Genomic DNA, 15,269 nt, shown 5'->3' on the forward strand with positions numbered 1-15,269 from the left:
TCCCTATACCTCACTCTCTCTACACCTCTGTCACTCTTCTCTCTCCCCCTCCCCCTCCTCTGCCCTGTCTCTGACCTCACAGTGGGGCGTCTCTGTGCAGCGTCTGACCCCCTGGCCGCCTGTCTCACAAATCTCCCATAGAGCCTCTAATGGCTTGTACACATGCAGCCGTGACAGGACATTATACACTACCTGTACTCATTAGACACTGGCTACTGCTGCTGCTTCACTCTGTGGATCACACTGTAGATAGACTGGTGCTGGAGTGTGTGCTTCTGTCCTTACCGGTCTTCACCTTCATGTAACCTGGAATAGAGAGCTGACCTTTAATCCAATCACATACTAATCAGCAAATATCTCAAAAGAGTGAGGATGGAGGCATTTTACAGTTTTGGAACATGGCCACAGTTTTCAGTCCTTCTTGGATGAAATTGTTCCCTCCTCTGAAGGAGATTGTCCAATTAACGTGCAGTTCAAATTTGTCTTTGGGTGAAAAGCATAATTTCTGCAAGATCATTTATGACATGTATCATTTTCTCCCAGATCATTATGACTTACAGGCTAGCCAGATTATTCAGGATGTGAAGCACACTAGCACTCATAGTGTAATAATGAGCTGATCGACAGCAGGAAAGAGAGCTATGAGAGATCCAGAGAAGGTAGCGTGTACATTTACATATTATTTACAATGACGGCCTACTCTGGCCAAACCCCGACGACGCTGGGCCAAATTGTGCGCCACCATATGGGACTCCCCTCACTCACAGTCAGATGTGATACAGCCTGGATTTGAACCAGGTACTATAGTGATGCCTCTTGCACTGAGAGGCAGTGTCTTAGACTGCTCCGCCACTCAGGAGCCCTCAAAAAGAGTGAGAGAATGTGTGTGTGCATGTACATTATGTACACTGGCTTTCTAATCACACCCTAGCAGAACCACAGAGGGTTTCATTGGGAAACGCAAGTCAGCAGACAGAAAGTCACAGGCACCAGTCTGAGAGAGCAGGAAGAACCACACTGGCAGTGCAACGAGACCACAGTATGACCACACCACAACCACACGCCACTCGCCCAAAGACCACAGCTTAGAGGCAGGCCAGCACCAGAGCACGGCCCTCTGGGAGTGGAGACTGGAGAGGGAGGGCAAACTGGGTCAACAGTACCATCATACAGTGCTAAGACCCACAGGGCTGATTGACTGACTGACTGAAAGAGGGGGATCCAACTGGAGAACATGTTACTGTAGCTTGTCTGTGTTTACAACAGTAATAACCCTATCATAAACCTATCATCAGTATCATCATCATGTCATTGACACTCACACTGTTGCTTACTGTCTGGGACAAGGGAACATCAGCAAAAAGAAAGGAGTTAATAAGAGGAGAGACCGTGTGACAGAAAGATATAGTGTAGAAAGGCACTATTGTACATGTAGCTGGAGGTGCTTTCCTACTTCAGAGTCGTGTTGGATGGAGGTTGTAAAGGGATGAATAAGAGATGAGGATCAGGATGAAAGGGCTTTCCAGAAACAGCAGCCGTAGTCACACAGCTGGGCTGAGACCCCTGAGCCTACCGGGCCACACCACACCACAGCCAGCCTCACTGATCCACAAAGACACACGCACAAAGTAACAAACACACACAGTCATATGCAGTCACACAAACACACACCTCCCAAGAATCCAGATTCCAGCTCCAGCCTAACCCTATACCCAGCCCCAGTTGACATGAGAGTCAGAGGGAGGGAGGGAGGAAGAGAGGAGGACTGCCAGCCAGCCAGAGAGGTGGGGGTGAGGCAGGGAGGAAGAGAGGAGGACTGCCAGCCAGCCAGTCAGAGAGGTAGGGGTGAGAAGGGAGGGGGAGGGAGGGAGGAGGACTGCCAGCCAGCCAGAGAGGTGGGGGTGAGGCAGGGACGTAGAGAGAGGGACTGCCAGCCAGCCAGCCAGTCAGAGAGGTAGGGGTGAGAAGGGAGGGAGGAGGACTGCCAGCCAGGCAGTCAGAGGTAGCGGTGAGAAGGGAGGGAGGAAGAGAGGACTGCTAGCCAGCCAGCCAGAGAGTTGGGGGTGAGGAGAGAGGGAGGAAGAGAGGACTGCTAGCCAGCCAGCCAGAGAGTTGGGGGTGAGGAGAGGGAGGAGGACTGCCAGCCAGCCAGTCAGAGAGGTGGGGTGAGGAGGGAGGGATAGAGGACTGCTAGTCAGCAAGCCAGTCAGAGAGGTGGGGTGAGGAGGGAGGGATAGAGGACTGCTAGTCAGCCAGCCAGTCAGAGAGGTGGGGTGAGGAGGGAGGGCGGAAGAGAGGACTACTAGCCAGCCAGCGAGAGAGTTGGGGGTGAGGAGGGAGGGAGGAGGACTGCCAGCCAGCCAGCCAGCCAGTCAGAGAGTTGGGGGTGAGGAGGCACGCTGCTAATAGAGCTAGGAGGAGTGCACACTGAATGAATTTGGCTTTGAGCAAGGGGGAGTCTACAACACAGTGTAGGTGGTGTGTGTGTTTGTGAATGTGAGTAAGTGTGTGTGTTTTGCGCCAAGGTTGTGTGTGGGTGTGACTGCGCATGACTATATGTGTGTGGGTGTCTATGAGAGCCAGAGAGTAGGTGGTGGAGAGGAGGGGTGTGTGTAAGGATGGGGCCAGGTGGAACTCTAGCCAGCTCTGTATGTTGTAGCTGTGGTGTCACTGGGATGGGAAGTGACAGGCAGGAAGCCCCACAGACAGCTGGGTAACAGCTCACTCCCACACTGGGGAGGGCTTTACACTGAACACCAAAAGTACTGCCTCTCCTCTCATTCACTCTTTCTCTCACTAGCATTGGAGAGAGGGGGAGGATGATTCATAGAGAGAGAGGGGAAGAGAGAACGATAGAGGGTGGAGGAGTGTCAGGATAGATTGGGAGGTAGGGTGAGACAGGGAAATGAGAGAGGAAGATGTTGAGCAAGAACAGAGTTAAAGAGAACAGATAGAAGGTGAGAGGGAATTATAGAGGAGGACATGAGAGACGGGGGAGATAGAGCGGGAAGGACAGTGAAGGAGAGAATGGATAGGCAGTGAAGGAGAGAATGGATAGGCAGTGGAGGAGAGAATGGATAGGCAGTGAAGGAGAGAATGGATAGGAAGTGAAGGAGAGAATGGATAGGCAGTGAAGGAGAGAATGGATAGGCAGTGAAGGAGAGAATGGATAGGAAGTGAAGGAGAGAATGGATAGGCAGTGGAGGAGAGAATGGATAGGCAGTGGAGGAGAGAATGGATAGGCAGTGAAGGAGAGAATGGATAGGCAGTGGAGGAGAGAATGGATAGGAAGTGAAGGAGAGAATGGATAGGCAGTGAAGGAGAGAATGGATAGGAAGTGAAGGAGAGAATGGATAGGCAGTGAAGGAGAGAATGGATAGGCAGTGAAGGAGAGAATGGATAGGCAGTGAAGGAGAGAATGGATAGGCAGTGGAGGAGAGAATGGATAGGCAGTGGAGGAGAGAATGGATAGGCAGTGAAGGAGAGAATGGATAGGCAGTGAAGGAGAGAATGGATAGGCAGTGGAGGAGAGAATGGATAGGAAGTGAAGGAGAGAATGGATAGGCAGTGAAGGAGAGAATGGATAGGAAGTGAAGGAGAGAATGGATAGGCAGTGAAGGAGAGAATGGATAGGAAGTGAAGGAGAGAATGGATAGGCAGTGAAGGAGAGAATGGATAGGCAGTGAAGGAGAGAATGGATAGGCAGTGAAGGAGAGAATGGATAGGCAGTGGAGGAGAGAATGGATAGGAAGTGAAGGAGAGAATGGATAGGCAGTGAAGGAGAGAATGGATAGGAAGTGAAGGAGAGAATGGATAGGCAGTGAAGGAGAGAATGGATAGGCAGTGAAGGAGAGAATGGATAGGCAGTGAAGGAGAGAATGGATAGGCAGTGAAGGAGAGAATGGATAGGCAGTGAAGGAGAGAATGGATAGGCAGTGGAGGAGAGAATGGATAGGAAGTGAAGGAGAGAATGGATAGGCAGTGGAGGAGAGAATGGATAGGCAGTGAAGAAAAAAAGGGGGGGGTTTGTTTGTATTTCACATGACTCCATTAAACTTTTAGTAGTCCTCATTTCTCCAGTTAGGTTTCCTGTTACTAGATCACCAAAACAGCTACAGCAAATCCCACAGCCGACCAATGATGAGACACATTTTCCACCCTCTCTCTCTCTCACACACACACACAGAATAGAGAGGCAGTGAGCGGAGGAAACAGTGCCTTCAGGAAGCATTCATACCCTTTGACTTATTCCACATTTCGTTGTTACGCGCTGAATTGTCAACATGGACTCCTCCAGCCGGGTCGTGTCAACAAGGACTCCTCCAGCCGGGTCGTGTCAACATGGACTCCTCCAGCCGGGTCGTGTCAACATGGACTCCTCCAGCCGGGTCGTGTCAACATGGACTCCTCCAGCCGGGTCGTGTCAACATGGACTCCTCCAGCCGGGTCGTGTCAACATGGACTCCTCCAGCTGGGTCGTGTCAACATGGACTCCTCCAGCTAATTATTTTATTTTGGACTCCTCCAGCTGGGTCATGTCAACATGGACTCCTCCAGCTGGGATGAGCCATACTATACACTCCACTCACACAGAGACTGAAGACGAAGACAGACACAGAGAGAAAACAGATGAGAAAAAAATAAGAGATTGACAGGGAGGAAACAAGGGTTGAATTGGGACTGTGTGTGTGTGTGTGTGTGTGTGTGTGTGTGTGTGTGTGTGTGTGTGTGTGTGTGTGTGTGTGTGTGTGTGTGTGTGTAAAAAAGACATGAGAAATAAATGAAGATTAAGATAAATAGGCCTTTGCAGAAAAAAAAGGCCGCCACAGATGTAAGAGACAGAACAAAAGAGAGGGAGAGTGACAGAGGGAGAGTGACAGAGGGAGGCAGTGAGGGAATGACAGGAGGAGAGATAGACGGAGGGATGGAGGGGGGAGGGTTGGATGAGAAGCAGACAGAGATTGACAGCTTCCGTTCCCTGGGACACATGAATAAACCAGCACAGCATATATCGCCTTGGAGAGAGAGGGATGACAGAGAGATAGGGATGAGAGAGAGTGAGGAGAGAGGCAAGAGAGGAGAGAAAGGAGGAGATGAAGAGAGAGCGTCTCCATAATCAAGCCATCAAGGAGAGCAGGAGCGAGGGAGTGATGGGGGAAGCAGCGATGGCTCTGAATGAGTCAATCATGATTAATCAAAACGCTTCTTGCTCTCCATTCAGGCGCTCCCCTCTATCTCCTCTGCTCAGTACATGCACATGGTTACTCGACAACATCACAATATGGTCTTCTGGGCATTTACATCAAATCAAATGCTATTGGTCACATACACATATTTAGCAGATGTATTGCGGGTGTAGTGAAATACTTGTGTTCCTGGCTCCAATGGTGCAGTAGTATCGAACAATACACACATCTAAAAAGACACGGTATATGATGTGTTAGTGTTGCTAATATAGCCATGGAAGTGAAATCCAAATGATTTTCTCAGCCTTTACGTACGATGTGCTGTGTCGCAGAGGGAAAAAAAACCTTCCCACCACATCAGTGCTTCTCAGAGGAGTCCTGTATCCTGACACAGAAAATAGGGCACTTTCATATTTATTTAAGTACTGGGCTCAGATCCAGAGAAGTCCTTGGGGAGATACAGAGCGGGCAGGAGAGGAGGAAGCGGATTGGAGCCACAGTAGCTCTGAGGTTTCACCAGCACTGCCTCCGAGCACACAAACACACACAGCCAAGGGCACAGTCATTCAACACTCACACTGCCAAGGGCACACTGTCATTCAACACGCACAGCAGAAATAACCAATATGGATAGGGTGTGTGTAACCGCCTGTGTGTGCGCGTATCACTATCTGTGTGTGTGTGTAATAAAAATAGCCGTGAATGCAATGACAAGTTGTGCGATTAACAGATAGATGGGATATCTACATGAGGGTTGTGCATTTGACAGATAGATGGGATATCTACATGAGGGTTGTGCAGCGGTACCAACTGGGGTATGTCCCAATGTCTTCAATGTTACAATAATAAAACAGAACATCTGGTGGTGAGAAGCTAAACCTCAAATCAGGAAAAGCCATGGAACAGACATACCTCTACTACTAGAATGTATGCACACATGACTGTAAGTCGCTTTGGATAAAAGCGTCTGCTAAATGGCATATATTATTATTATATTATCTGCGACTGACGCACATGGAGGGACACCTCAGCAATTATCCAGCAGTGTAGAAATGACACAGGATGTTTTTAAATCAACACTTCCGCCGTGTGGAGTGTCAATGAACTACAGGGACCTCAATGCTCCACAGGCATTCACAGACTACTAGGTTAGTATTAGTCATCAAAAGGTCATCCTTCATTTAGTAGTAACACTGAGAAATGTATAGTAACATTACACCATTGATGCTTTAGCTCCACTGCATTGCCTCTGGGACAAGATGCACTAGAACAAAACAGGACAGACAACAATTGATTTGATTGACTTTATTTGTAAAGGCACCAAAAGTACTTCCTTACTGCAGAACATTTCATTTATTTATAGTAAATGTTTGTTATTTTTATATTTCACCATTTCTTTAAATGAAGCTATAATTACATGACACAAATTGTTTGTTTTTTTGGGGGCCAAAGTATGAACTTCAGTTTTTTTCCATTATACACAAAATATGTATTCAAAAAATGACCTATACAAAGCTCAAAATGCTTACAATGCTTCACGCTACAGGGCAACGGGTAAAGGGCAAACAGTGGGTCAAGGGTTAAAGAGCGACAGGTATAGGTCAAAGTACTGCACTTCCTCTAGTGTCACATCAGTACTGTAGGACAGAGCACAGGAATCATCCAGGACAGACACAGAAGATGCAGCCATATACCGGTGGTGTCCAATCAAAAACGCATATTTTGACCAATTGGCAAAACAATGTTACTCATCTAAGAAAACCAATGGTCCAAACCTCATATCTCTATCATAAGCCATTCAAAAGTTATTGGAGTGTGTACCCTTGTAGGATGGCCAGAATTAGGGTGACAATCAATGGAAGCCAGAGAAAAAAACAGGGTCAAAAATCTGGAAAATTGCATTGTGTCAGCTAGGCTGGATCCTGTGCAAGAATTAAGGCTACTGGTTACCTGACAGGCTCACTTTCCCATTGAACTCATCTTCCTTCTCGAAGCCGCAGGACATAAATTAGAGGTAATATGGATATCGATTTGAGACATGACGTAGTACTTTCTTATTTTAGTATATGGTTTTCATATTAATTCAAAAATTATATTCCTTTTTGAAGATTCTCCAAAATGTCAACTGAGCAATGAGCGTATTTTCAAAGCCTTTTACATTTAATTCAGCTCATGCCAATTTAGGTTCATGCGACCAGTGGAAACTTTCAAGACGACCACAAAATGTCAAATCCTCAAAAGTTGTTATGCGAAACCTGCACCGCTATCTGTCAACAGAACTCAGTGCTTATTATCGGATGTATTTGTTTATGAAACCCGACTTTTGGGATATAATGGGAATGATATGTTAGAGAGACCCAACTGATCGATTCACAACATGAAGAACCTCATTTGTCTTGGCAAAATGTATTTTATAACATAGGTGAAATTATCACCATAGCGCGTTTTCACCCACACATAAAGCTTTAGAAGTATAACTGTATACATAAACTGGCCCTCCACTACTAAACAAATACATCGTTAATTTAGCGGAATCTTTAAAAGCTTTTTACTCTCATTCTATTTCATAGCGATAATATTCAAACAAGTGTATTGATCACAGAAAATGTGGACCAAACTTGAAAACATTTCGTGGCTAATAGAAAGGAATACAGTTCCAAGAGACATGCGTTTGTGTGCATCTACCCACACGCATTGCATATCACTACGGTTTACGTCGATAAGAGTAAGTTGTGCTGTTCACAAGCAGTATTAGACTTAAAACAAAAGCCACATGTCAATCCCAGGCTCACCACTGACTGACCAAAGTTCAAATCTATATTACAGAGGTTAATGAATGCATTCACATACGGCTATGAAATCAGTTCTCTTGTGACACTTTATCTAAGACATTTACACAGATCTCTACACCCTCACAGTGTAACCCACCATCAAACAGAGAGGATGTCTATTAATATAAGGGGAATACAAAAAACATACAATACATCACACGCTGTATAACAGGCTGGGATCAAAGCAATGGTCAGACAATAACACCAATCCCTTCCCAATCGTACAGTAAAACCAGCAGTCAGCTTCACATCTTCTACACCATTCAACCTTTAGTTCTAGCCTACAGCGGCATTTACAGGTCGAGCTAATAATCGCACACTTTCTCCAACAGGCTGAGAGAAACATGTTGGAGTTTGTAGAAAATATATATATATTTTTTGAAATGTAAATGCACACCAAAATAATGGCGATTTGTGCTTCATCTACTCAAATGACTGATCAAAAACGTTCATTTAAATCTATTCATTGGCCATGGACAATGCATCCACATTTGTGAGTGCTGTATTTGTATTCTATACGAGAGCTAAATCATGCATAATTTCTTCTTACAGAGACTCATCTTTTGAGTGACAAGATAGTGGGCGCAGTGGACATTTTGTTCTATGCCGCTGCCTAACATGAGAGACCGAGATGTCAACCTGTTTCCTAGAATAGACCAGAGATCCCTGTTCAAAAGAGGTGACTCAGTGGATGTCAGAGCTGCTTTCTAAAAGACTTACTGCTTTCTAGTGTTGAAGAGGCAACGTGCACTCTCTTACTGCATCACCACCAGGGAGAGAAAATATCTGAAGGTGTTTTCTATCTCGCACAATGTTAATCATCGCTGCGATCTGTACATTCAGACTTTTATGATAGTATTGATAGCATGCCTTTCATGGAAGCGATCTAAAGTAGCTCAGTGGGTTAGACAGGGCTCTCTGGGGACTGGAGTCACCAAGTTACACGCTTCACCAAGAAGACTAACATCTTTCAACGACTCTCCTTAACCTGGGGAGGAATCATAACCTGAAAATCAAAGCGAGGCCAACAAATTTTCAGAACATTTTCTCACTGATATCAATGCAGGATTTTGACGCTAGGATTAAGACATTAACAGACAGTTTTTGCTGTTTCTTGTCTAAAAGTCGGTTTATGAAAACAGTATTGTGAGAGTTACCCCACATCAACCAACTGAATCAAGTTGACACAACAGAGGCTAGAGATCTGGGTGACGCGAGCCGGTCTGTTGGATCTCTTCTGGTTTGTTATTCCACTTATACTATGTGACATTCAGGCTCCCAGATGGGCCTTGGTAAATAAGAGAGGAAGGAGACGCTCAGCCAGGGTGGTGTAAAAACACAGATCCATTTACCACTGGGCCATAAACGGAGCAGAATGAGGGAAAAACAAATGAGCAAAAAGACAAGTCAAGCTCAAATCACAAAAATAAAAAACAAAATAAAAAGATATATACATGAAAGAAATGATAGTAAAAAAAATCTATACTGTACACAAATTGAAGCAGTTGGAATGACGGCAAATGCATCAGATAGGCCGTAGAAGTCGGGGGACTAAAGGGGGAGATGGGGTAGAGGAGAGGGACTGGCATGGATAGCAGATATACAGGACCACAGCCCTCTGACGCAGCGGTAGAGGGCGGGAGGGAGCTCTAGTCGGACTTGTCCCCGTCCTCCTCACGGTGGCTGTCAGCTCCCTCGCGAGAAGCCTTCTCCTCCTTTGCCAGCTGGGCCTGCGAGGCCAGGATGGAGGAGAGGGAGAAGAGGCCTGAAGAGGAGGTGACGGCCGGCAGGGTTGACTGACTCAGGCCCAGAGGCATAGGGGTCATGGGCAGGGCCAGACCCTGGAGCTGGGACAGCTGGTGAGCCTGGAGCTGCTGCTGTGGACAACACACACAGCTCAAACACAGAGGAAACACAGAGATGGGTACATATGGCTCTCACAGGTGCACACACACAGATATTGGCAGCCCTGCACTTTTCTTAAAAGAACTACCTATTTCTTTGAAAATAAGTTAAATTTGAAAACAACTTTTGGTCTCCAAATGTTATTGGATTTTCAACATCGCAGAATCATACATTATATTGTAGACTTAAGTTGACAATTTGAAATGTAAAAAATTAAGACAAATGGCATGGATAAACATATTGGCACCCTGGAGCTAGTATTTCACTGAACAGCCTTTGGCCAAGATAACTCCCAACAAATGCTTATTGTAGCCACTGCTTATTGTAGCCATTGTAGCCAATGAGCTTGCTGCAACTTTTATTGGCATTTTAGCCCACTTTTCTACAGAAAACTTCTCCAACTGCTGTTTCTAGCTCTTGCCATAGGTTATGGATGTGGTTCAGATCTGGACTCTTCACTGGCCACTCCAGAACAGTCCAGCGCTTTTTCTTGAACCATTCCAGGGTGCTTTTGATGTGTGTTTGGGGTCGTTGTCCTACTGGATGACCAACAACCTTTAACGTCACAGTTTATAAACACTTTTTTTTTTGACACCCAATTTAAAAACAACAACATTGGACTCCATATAACATTGATAATTGACTGATTTCACAAGGTCCTGCACACATTTAGGACCAGGGGCAGCAAAGCAACCCCACAGTAGTATCAAAGCTCCCCCATGTTTGATTGTAGGGAGAGTGTTCTTGTCTTTGAATGCTTCATTTGGTCATTGGTGCCAATCATTTTGTCAATGCCATTAGTCTTTATTTGCTGAATTAAAATGTTACATTAAAAGTTTACAATTAAAAAAAAAAAAAGTGTAAACTGTGCACATCCATTCCACAACATGTAAGACTGGGCCTTGACAAATTCCAGACAAATACCTTTTTATCATCATCAATATCATCATCAAGTAAAGCACCAAACATAAAGCTCCATTAAAACCCAGAGCATCAGATGCATCATCATAATGATGGATTGATAGCTAGATAGTGATGAGTGTCAGACCCATAGAGGACATCCTGGAGGGAGCAGCCTACCCGGATGATGGAGTTCATCTCTGGAGGGGTGACCTGCTTGGCCCTCTCAATGGCTCCCAGGACCTGCTGCTGGTGCTGGGACACACACACATGTAGGGGGGTTAGATGGCTCAATACTACCAACACTGACACTGTGCTCCTCACCCATTCAATTATTAAGTCACTAACACAAGGCTGGGCTTTGATAGAGAATCAATGATCCATTCCCATGTTGTAATGGGTCATCTCGTCATGGACACAAATTAGCATATCTTATCTGGATCACAGCAGAGCGCTCTGGCCCCTTTCATTACAGGGCTCGCAATGATGAATGAAGATACATATGGGGGAAAGGAGTCAAATAAGAATGATCTCATTCCAGGCTGCAGGGCACCACGTGGGGTTAGGGGTCAGAGGTTAGAGGGTGTTCTTACCTCCTGGGACAGATAGGGGAGGACTTGGGCACAGATCCCGTTCAATCTCTTCACAATCTCAGCCTGAGGAGATAAAACACATAAGCCCTTAGCTTCATTTAACACCACCTGAGTCTCACATCAACATACACCCCACCCTCCCAAAGAGCACACATATATATTACTTTACGTTCCAGCAGTAATTATCATAACAAACTCCAATATGCAAAGCAGTGTTAATTGTGTTACTTCCTAATTCATTTACTACACACCGCCATTCCAGACAAAACACCACACTTATCACTCCATCATCATGTACACTGACATCTCGCTCTCCTCTTAAAATGCATTTTGTGCCTCTTTCTATATGTGAGGAAGAATATGATGCACACACACGAAAGTAAGAGAAAATGCCGAATGTTCTGTCAGGTGGGAGAACAATTCATTCGAAGCTAACCGGAGAGGGGGTCTTGCAACTGGCAGGGATGGGATTTTTTTTTTAAGTGGAGGGAGACAAAGAAGAAACAATAACCCCTTTTCAATATATCCCCAGTACAAGCTGACTAAACTGTCTGGAGCTCCTCAGCTGGAGAGAAGAGAAAGCTTGGGGAGGAGAAAGAGAGAACGAAAGAAAAAAAGGGAGGAAGAACGAGAGAAAGAGAGAAAGAAAGAGAAAAATTAAAAAGACAAAGAAAAAGATAGAAATGGAGAAATATAAAAATTGAGAAGAGAGTGAGAGAGAGAGCAGGCGTGAATTCTCCTCGACATTCAGTTCTACACATCCCCTTCAATTTCAACCCTCTAATGCTGCCGCAGTTCATCTGCACCCAGTCACACACACACACACACACACATGCACACACACGCGCTAACATAATTGGGGATCCACACACAAGTGCGCACACACAGATTTTCTAAATATTTCATCCCCGCCAGATAAAGGAGTAGGGGTGATGAATTGTACTCATGAGGCAGAGCAGGGGGGACTGTGTGTGTATGAGCTTGTATGTTCTCGAGCGTGTGTGCGTGACTAGATTTTTCACTGCGTGTTCTTTGCTGCCGGTGTGGCTGTCAGGGAGGAGCCGTCAATCTTTTAGCGCGCCAGACAAGGTCACAGATAAGGCCGGGTCCACAGAGGCCCATCGCTCTCCCCCAGTAGCCGGCCCAATAAATTACCACCCCCACCTCCCAACAAAACCCCCCCGATCTATAGGCACCGGATTAGCCCCTTAGACAGCAGTATGCTACTCTTCACTGTCCATGTAGTAATATACAGAGACTAGAGATTTACCCTGCGCAGTACTGTACTGCTCCTTCCTTTAGAACAATCCCTCTGAATAGGGATGTTTTCTCAGCGATGCCAGAGAGAGATGTTTCACTGTCTGTCTACAGGGGGCATGATGATAAGAACCAATTCCCATCTCCGACAGCACTGCTGAAGAAGGGTTTCCTATTAACATAGAGAGAGAGAGACTTACCTGCTTGTGCATTTCGATGTTCAGCCCATAGGACATCTCATAGTACTGTAAAGCAGAAGGAAGATGAGGCGTTGTTATACAGTATAATAACAGAAAGATGGAAACTCCATTATGTCCTGTAAAGTGTAGACAGGAAATGCATATAGCTAGACAATCTTCTGTCCCACAGAGCCACCTACAGGAGCCATCTCCTGGTTTTCATGCATCATGTCATTACTGTTACACCAGGTAAAACCCTTCACACACACCCACACACCCACCCACACACACACCCACCCAGTTGTCCTCCTGTGTCGCTGTGAGACGGAAAGGGATGGTGTGTGTGTGTGTTCGGTGTTAATGAGCAGGCCAGTGGCTCAGCATTAGCCCTGTTAAATCACCAGCTCTGTCTGTGAGGGCACAGGCTCCAGCGTTCAAACACACGCACGCGCTCGACGGGGAGTACAGGCTGTCCAGCCGAAACTGCACGTCCCTAAAGCAATTATGGTGCTGGGGAAATTGAGGTGCTGGCGATAGCAGCCGGCGAAGCAGGGGAACCCGATAGGCAATTAAGGGAGGGTGGACCAGGCTGGGGCTACACACACACACACTGATCCGCTGATGGATACGAGTGCAGCGCTGCACAGATTAGATGAGATTAAGCCAGTCAACGGATCAATTAGAGACAGAATCAGACAGCTACACGGGCCTTGCCAGAGACAATGAGATTAGCTAGAGGTGGAGAGTATGTGTTGGGGGGGGAAGAGAAGAGAGAGAGGATGACAACACCAGAGACAAAAGGACCACAGACGAGACTAGAGGAAAAATCATAAGAGGAAGGAGAGAGATAGAAAGACTGAGAACAATGCCATGGAAAAAAGAGAGAGATGGGCACAGGGCTAGAGAGGAAACTGGTGGGAGAGTATAGACAGGAGACAAAGGTAAAAGAGCGAGATGGTATTTTCAATATTGCTGTATGTTGTAGTTGCTAGACTAAAATGGTGCCAAATTCAATGACCTGTTGTAAAAAAAAATAATCCTAGAATAAATATTGTTGCAGTGTTAATCATCCTGCTGCCTGTAGAGGTGGTGGTGGGTGGTATGAATGCAGTTTCCCCTATATTCATTTAGCAGCGGCACCCCAAATATACACCGAACAAAAATTAAAAACAGTTCATATAAAGAAATCAGTAAATTGAAATGAAATAGGCCCTAATCATTTCACATGACTAGGAATATAGATATGCATCTGTATTTGGCTCATGCAGCATGACACATCTCCTTCACATAGAGTTGATCAGACTGTTGATTGTGGCCTGTGGAATGTTGTCCCACTCCTCTTCAATGGCTGTGTGAAGTTGCTGGATATTGGCGGAAACACTGTCGTACGTGTCGATCCAGAGCATCCCAAACATGCTCAATGGGTGACATATCTGGTGAGTATGCAGGCCATGGAAGAACTGGGACATTTTCAGCTTCCAGGAATTGTGTACAGATCCTTGCAACAGAGGGCCGTGCATTTTCATGCTAAAACATGAGGTGATGGCAGCGGATGAATGGCACGACTATTGTCCTCAGTTACTCGTCACGGTAACTGTGCATTCAAATTGCCATCGATAAAATGCAAGTGTGTTCATTGTCCTTAGCTTATGCCTTCCCATAACATAAACCCACCACCACCATGGGGCACTCTGTTCACAACGTTGACATCAGCAAACCGCTTGTCCACATGATGACATACACACCGTCTGCCATCAGCCCAGTACAGTTGAAACCGGGATTCATCCATGAAGAGCACACTTTTCCAGCAGTCTGCAGTCAGGTCAAGACTCTGGTGAGGACGACAAGCACGCAGATGAGCTTCCCTGAGACGAAAAAAACAAAACAATTTGCAGAGGGATGCACCTGATTGGCAATGATGTTCAGATATCCTGTGGCTAGGGCTGGGCGATATGGCCAAAAACTCATATCGGTCATTTAATTTCCCGATAACGATACATAACACGATATACAAATTTTCCGTCAATTCAATTAATAAATCATTTATATAAAACGACCACATGTAAAGGCCTATTTCTTATTACATTTTGCATTATACTCAACAAATAAAAAGGTATTTGCATTTGGTACCTTGGGTCGAGTATTAGCACCAACTCACGAAACACCCGTTTCTCCACCGTGTAAATTGGGGCCATGTCTTTGCAGACGTAAGTTGTAACGGCAGCTGTTATCTCCTTCAATCTTCGTGATCCTTTGCCAAATGGTGTGACGCGGGCAAAAGCCTCTTGTAACGTCTGAGTCAGGGGTTTGTTTTGAGCACTCAACTGTACTTTTTTGGGTCTCATCCGTACTCTCTCCGTACTGTTTCACATGATTTTTGCGTAGGTGGTAAAAGAGGTTAGTGGTGTTTGAGCCTGT

General features: G+C 45.7%; 1 protein-coding gene across 2 annotated transcripts in view; it reads right to left on the reverse strand.

Moving 5' to 3' along the window:
* Window positions 1–6,476: 6,476 nt before the first annotated feature.
* Window positions 6,477–15,269, reverse strand: part of LOC124037688 (TLE family member 5-like) — a 37,069-nt gene continuing 28,276 nt past the window's right edge. The window contains exons 4-7 of one of the 2 annotated variants that reach the window (XM_046352649.1): window positions 12,873–12,917; window positions 11,416–11,478; window positions 11,003–11,077; window positions 6,477–9,891 (exon numbers count right to left, since the gene is read on the reverse strand). In XM_046352649.1, the coding sequence (XP_046208605.1) occupies window positions 9,667–9,891; window positions 11,003–11,077; window positions 11,416–11,478; window positions 12,873–12,917 (408 nt within the window). In that variant the 3' untranslated portion in view covers window positions 6,477–9,666. Of the gene's footprint in view, window positions 9,895–11,002; window positions 11,078–11,415; window positions 11,479–12,872; window positions 12,918–15,269 lie in introns of both variants that reach the window. The other variant, XM_046352648.1, reaches the window with a different exon arrangement.

This window comes from Oncorhynchus gorbuscha, linkage group LG06, assembly GCF_021184085.1.
Source record: "Oncorhynchus gorbuscha isolate QuinsamMale2020 ecotype Even-year linkage group LG06, OgorEven_v1.0, whole genome shotgun sequence".
Taxonomy (NCBI): domain Eukaryota; kingdom Metazoa; phylum Chordata; class Actinopteri; order Salmoniformes; family Salmonidae; genus Oncorhynchus; species Oncorhynchus gorbuscha.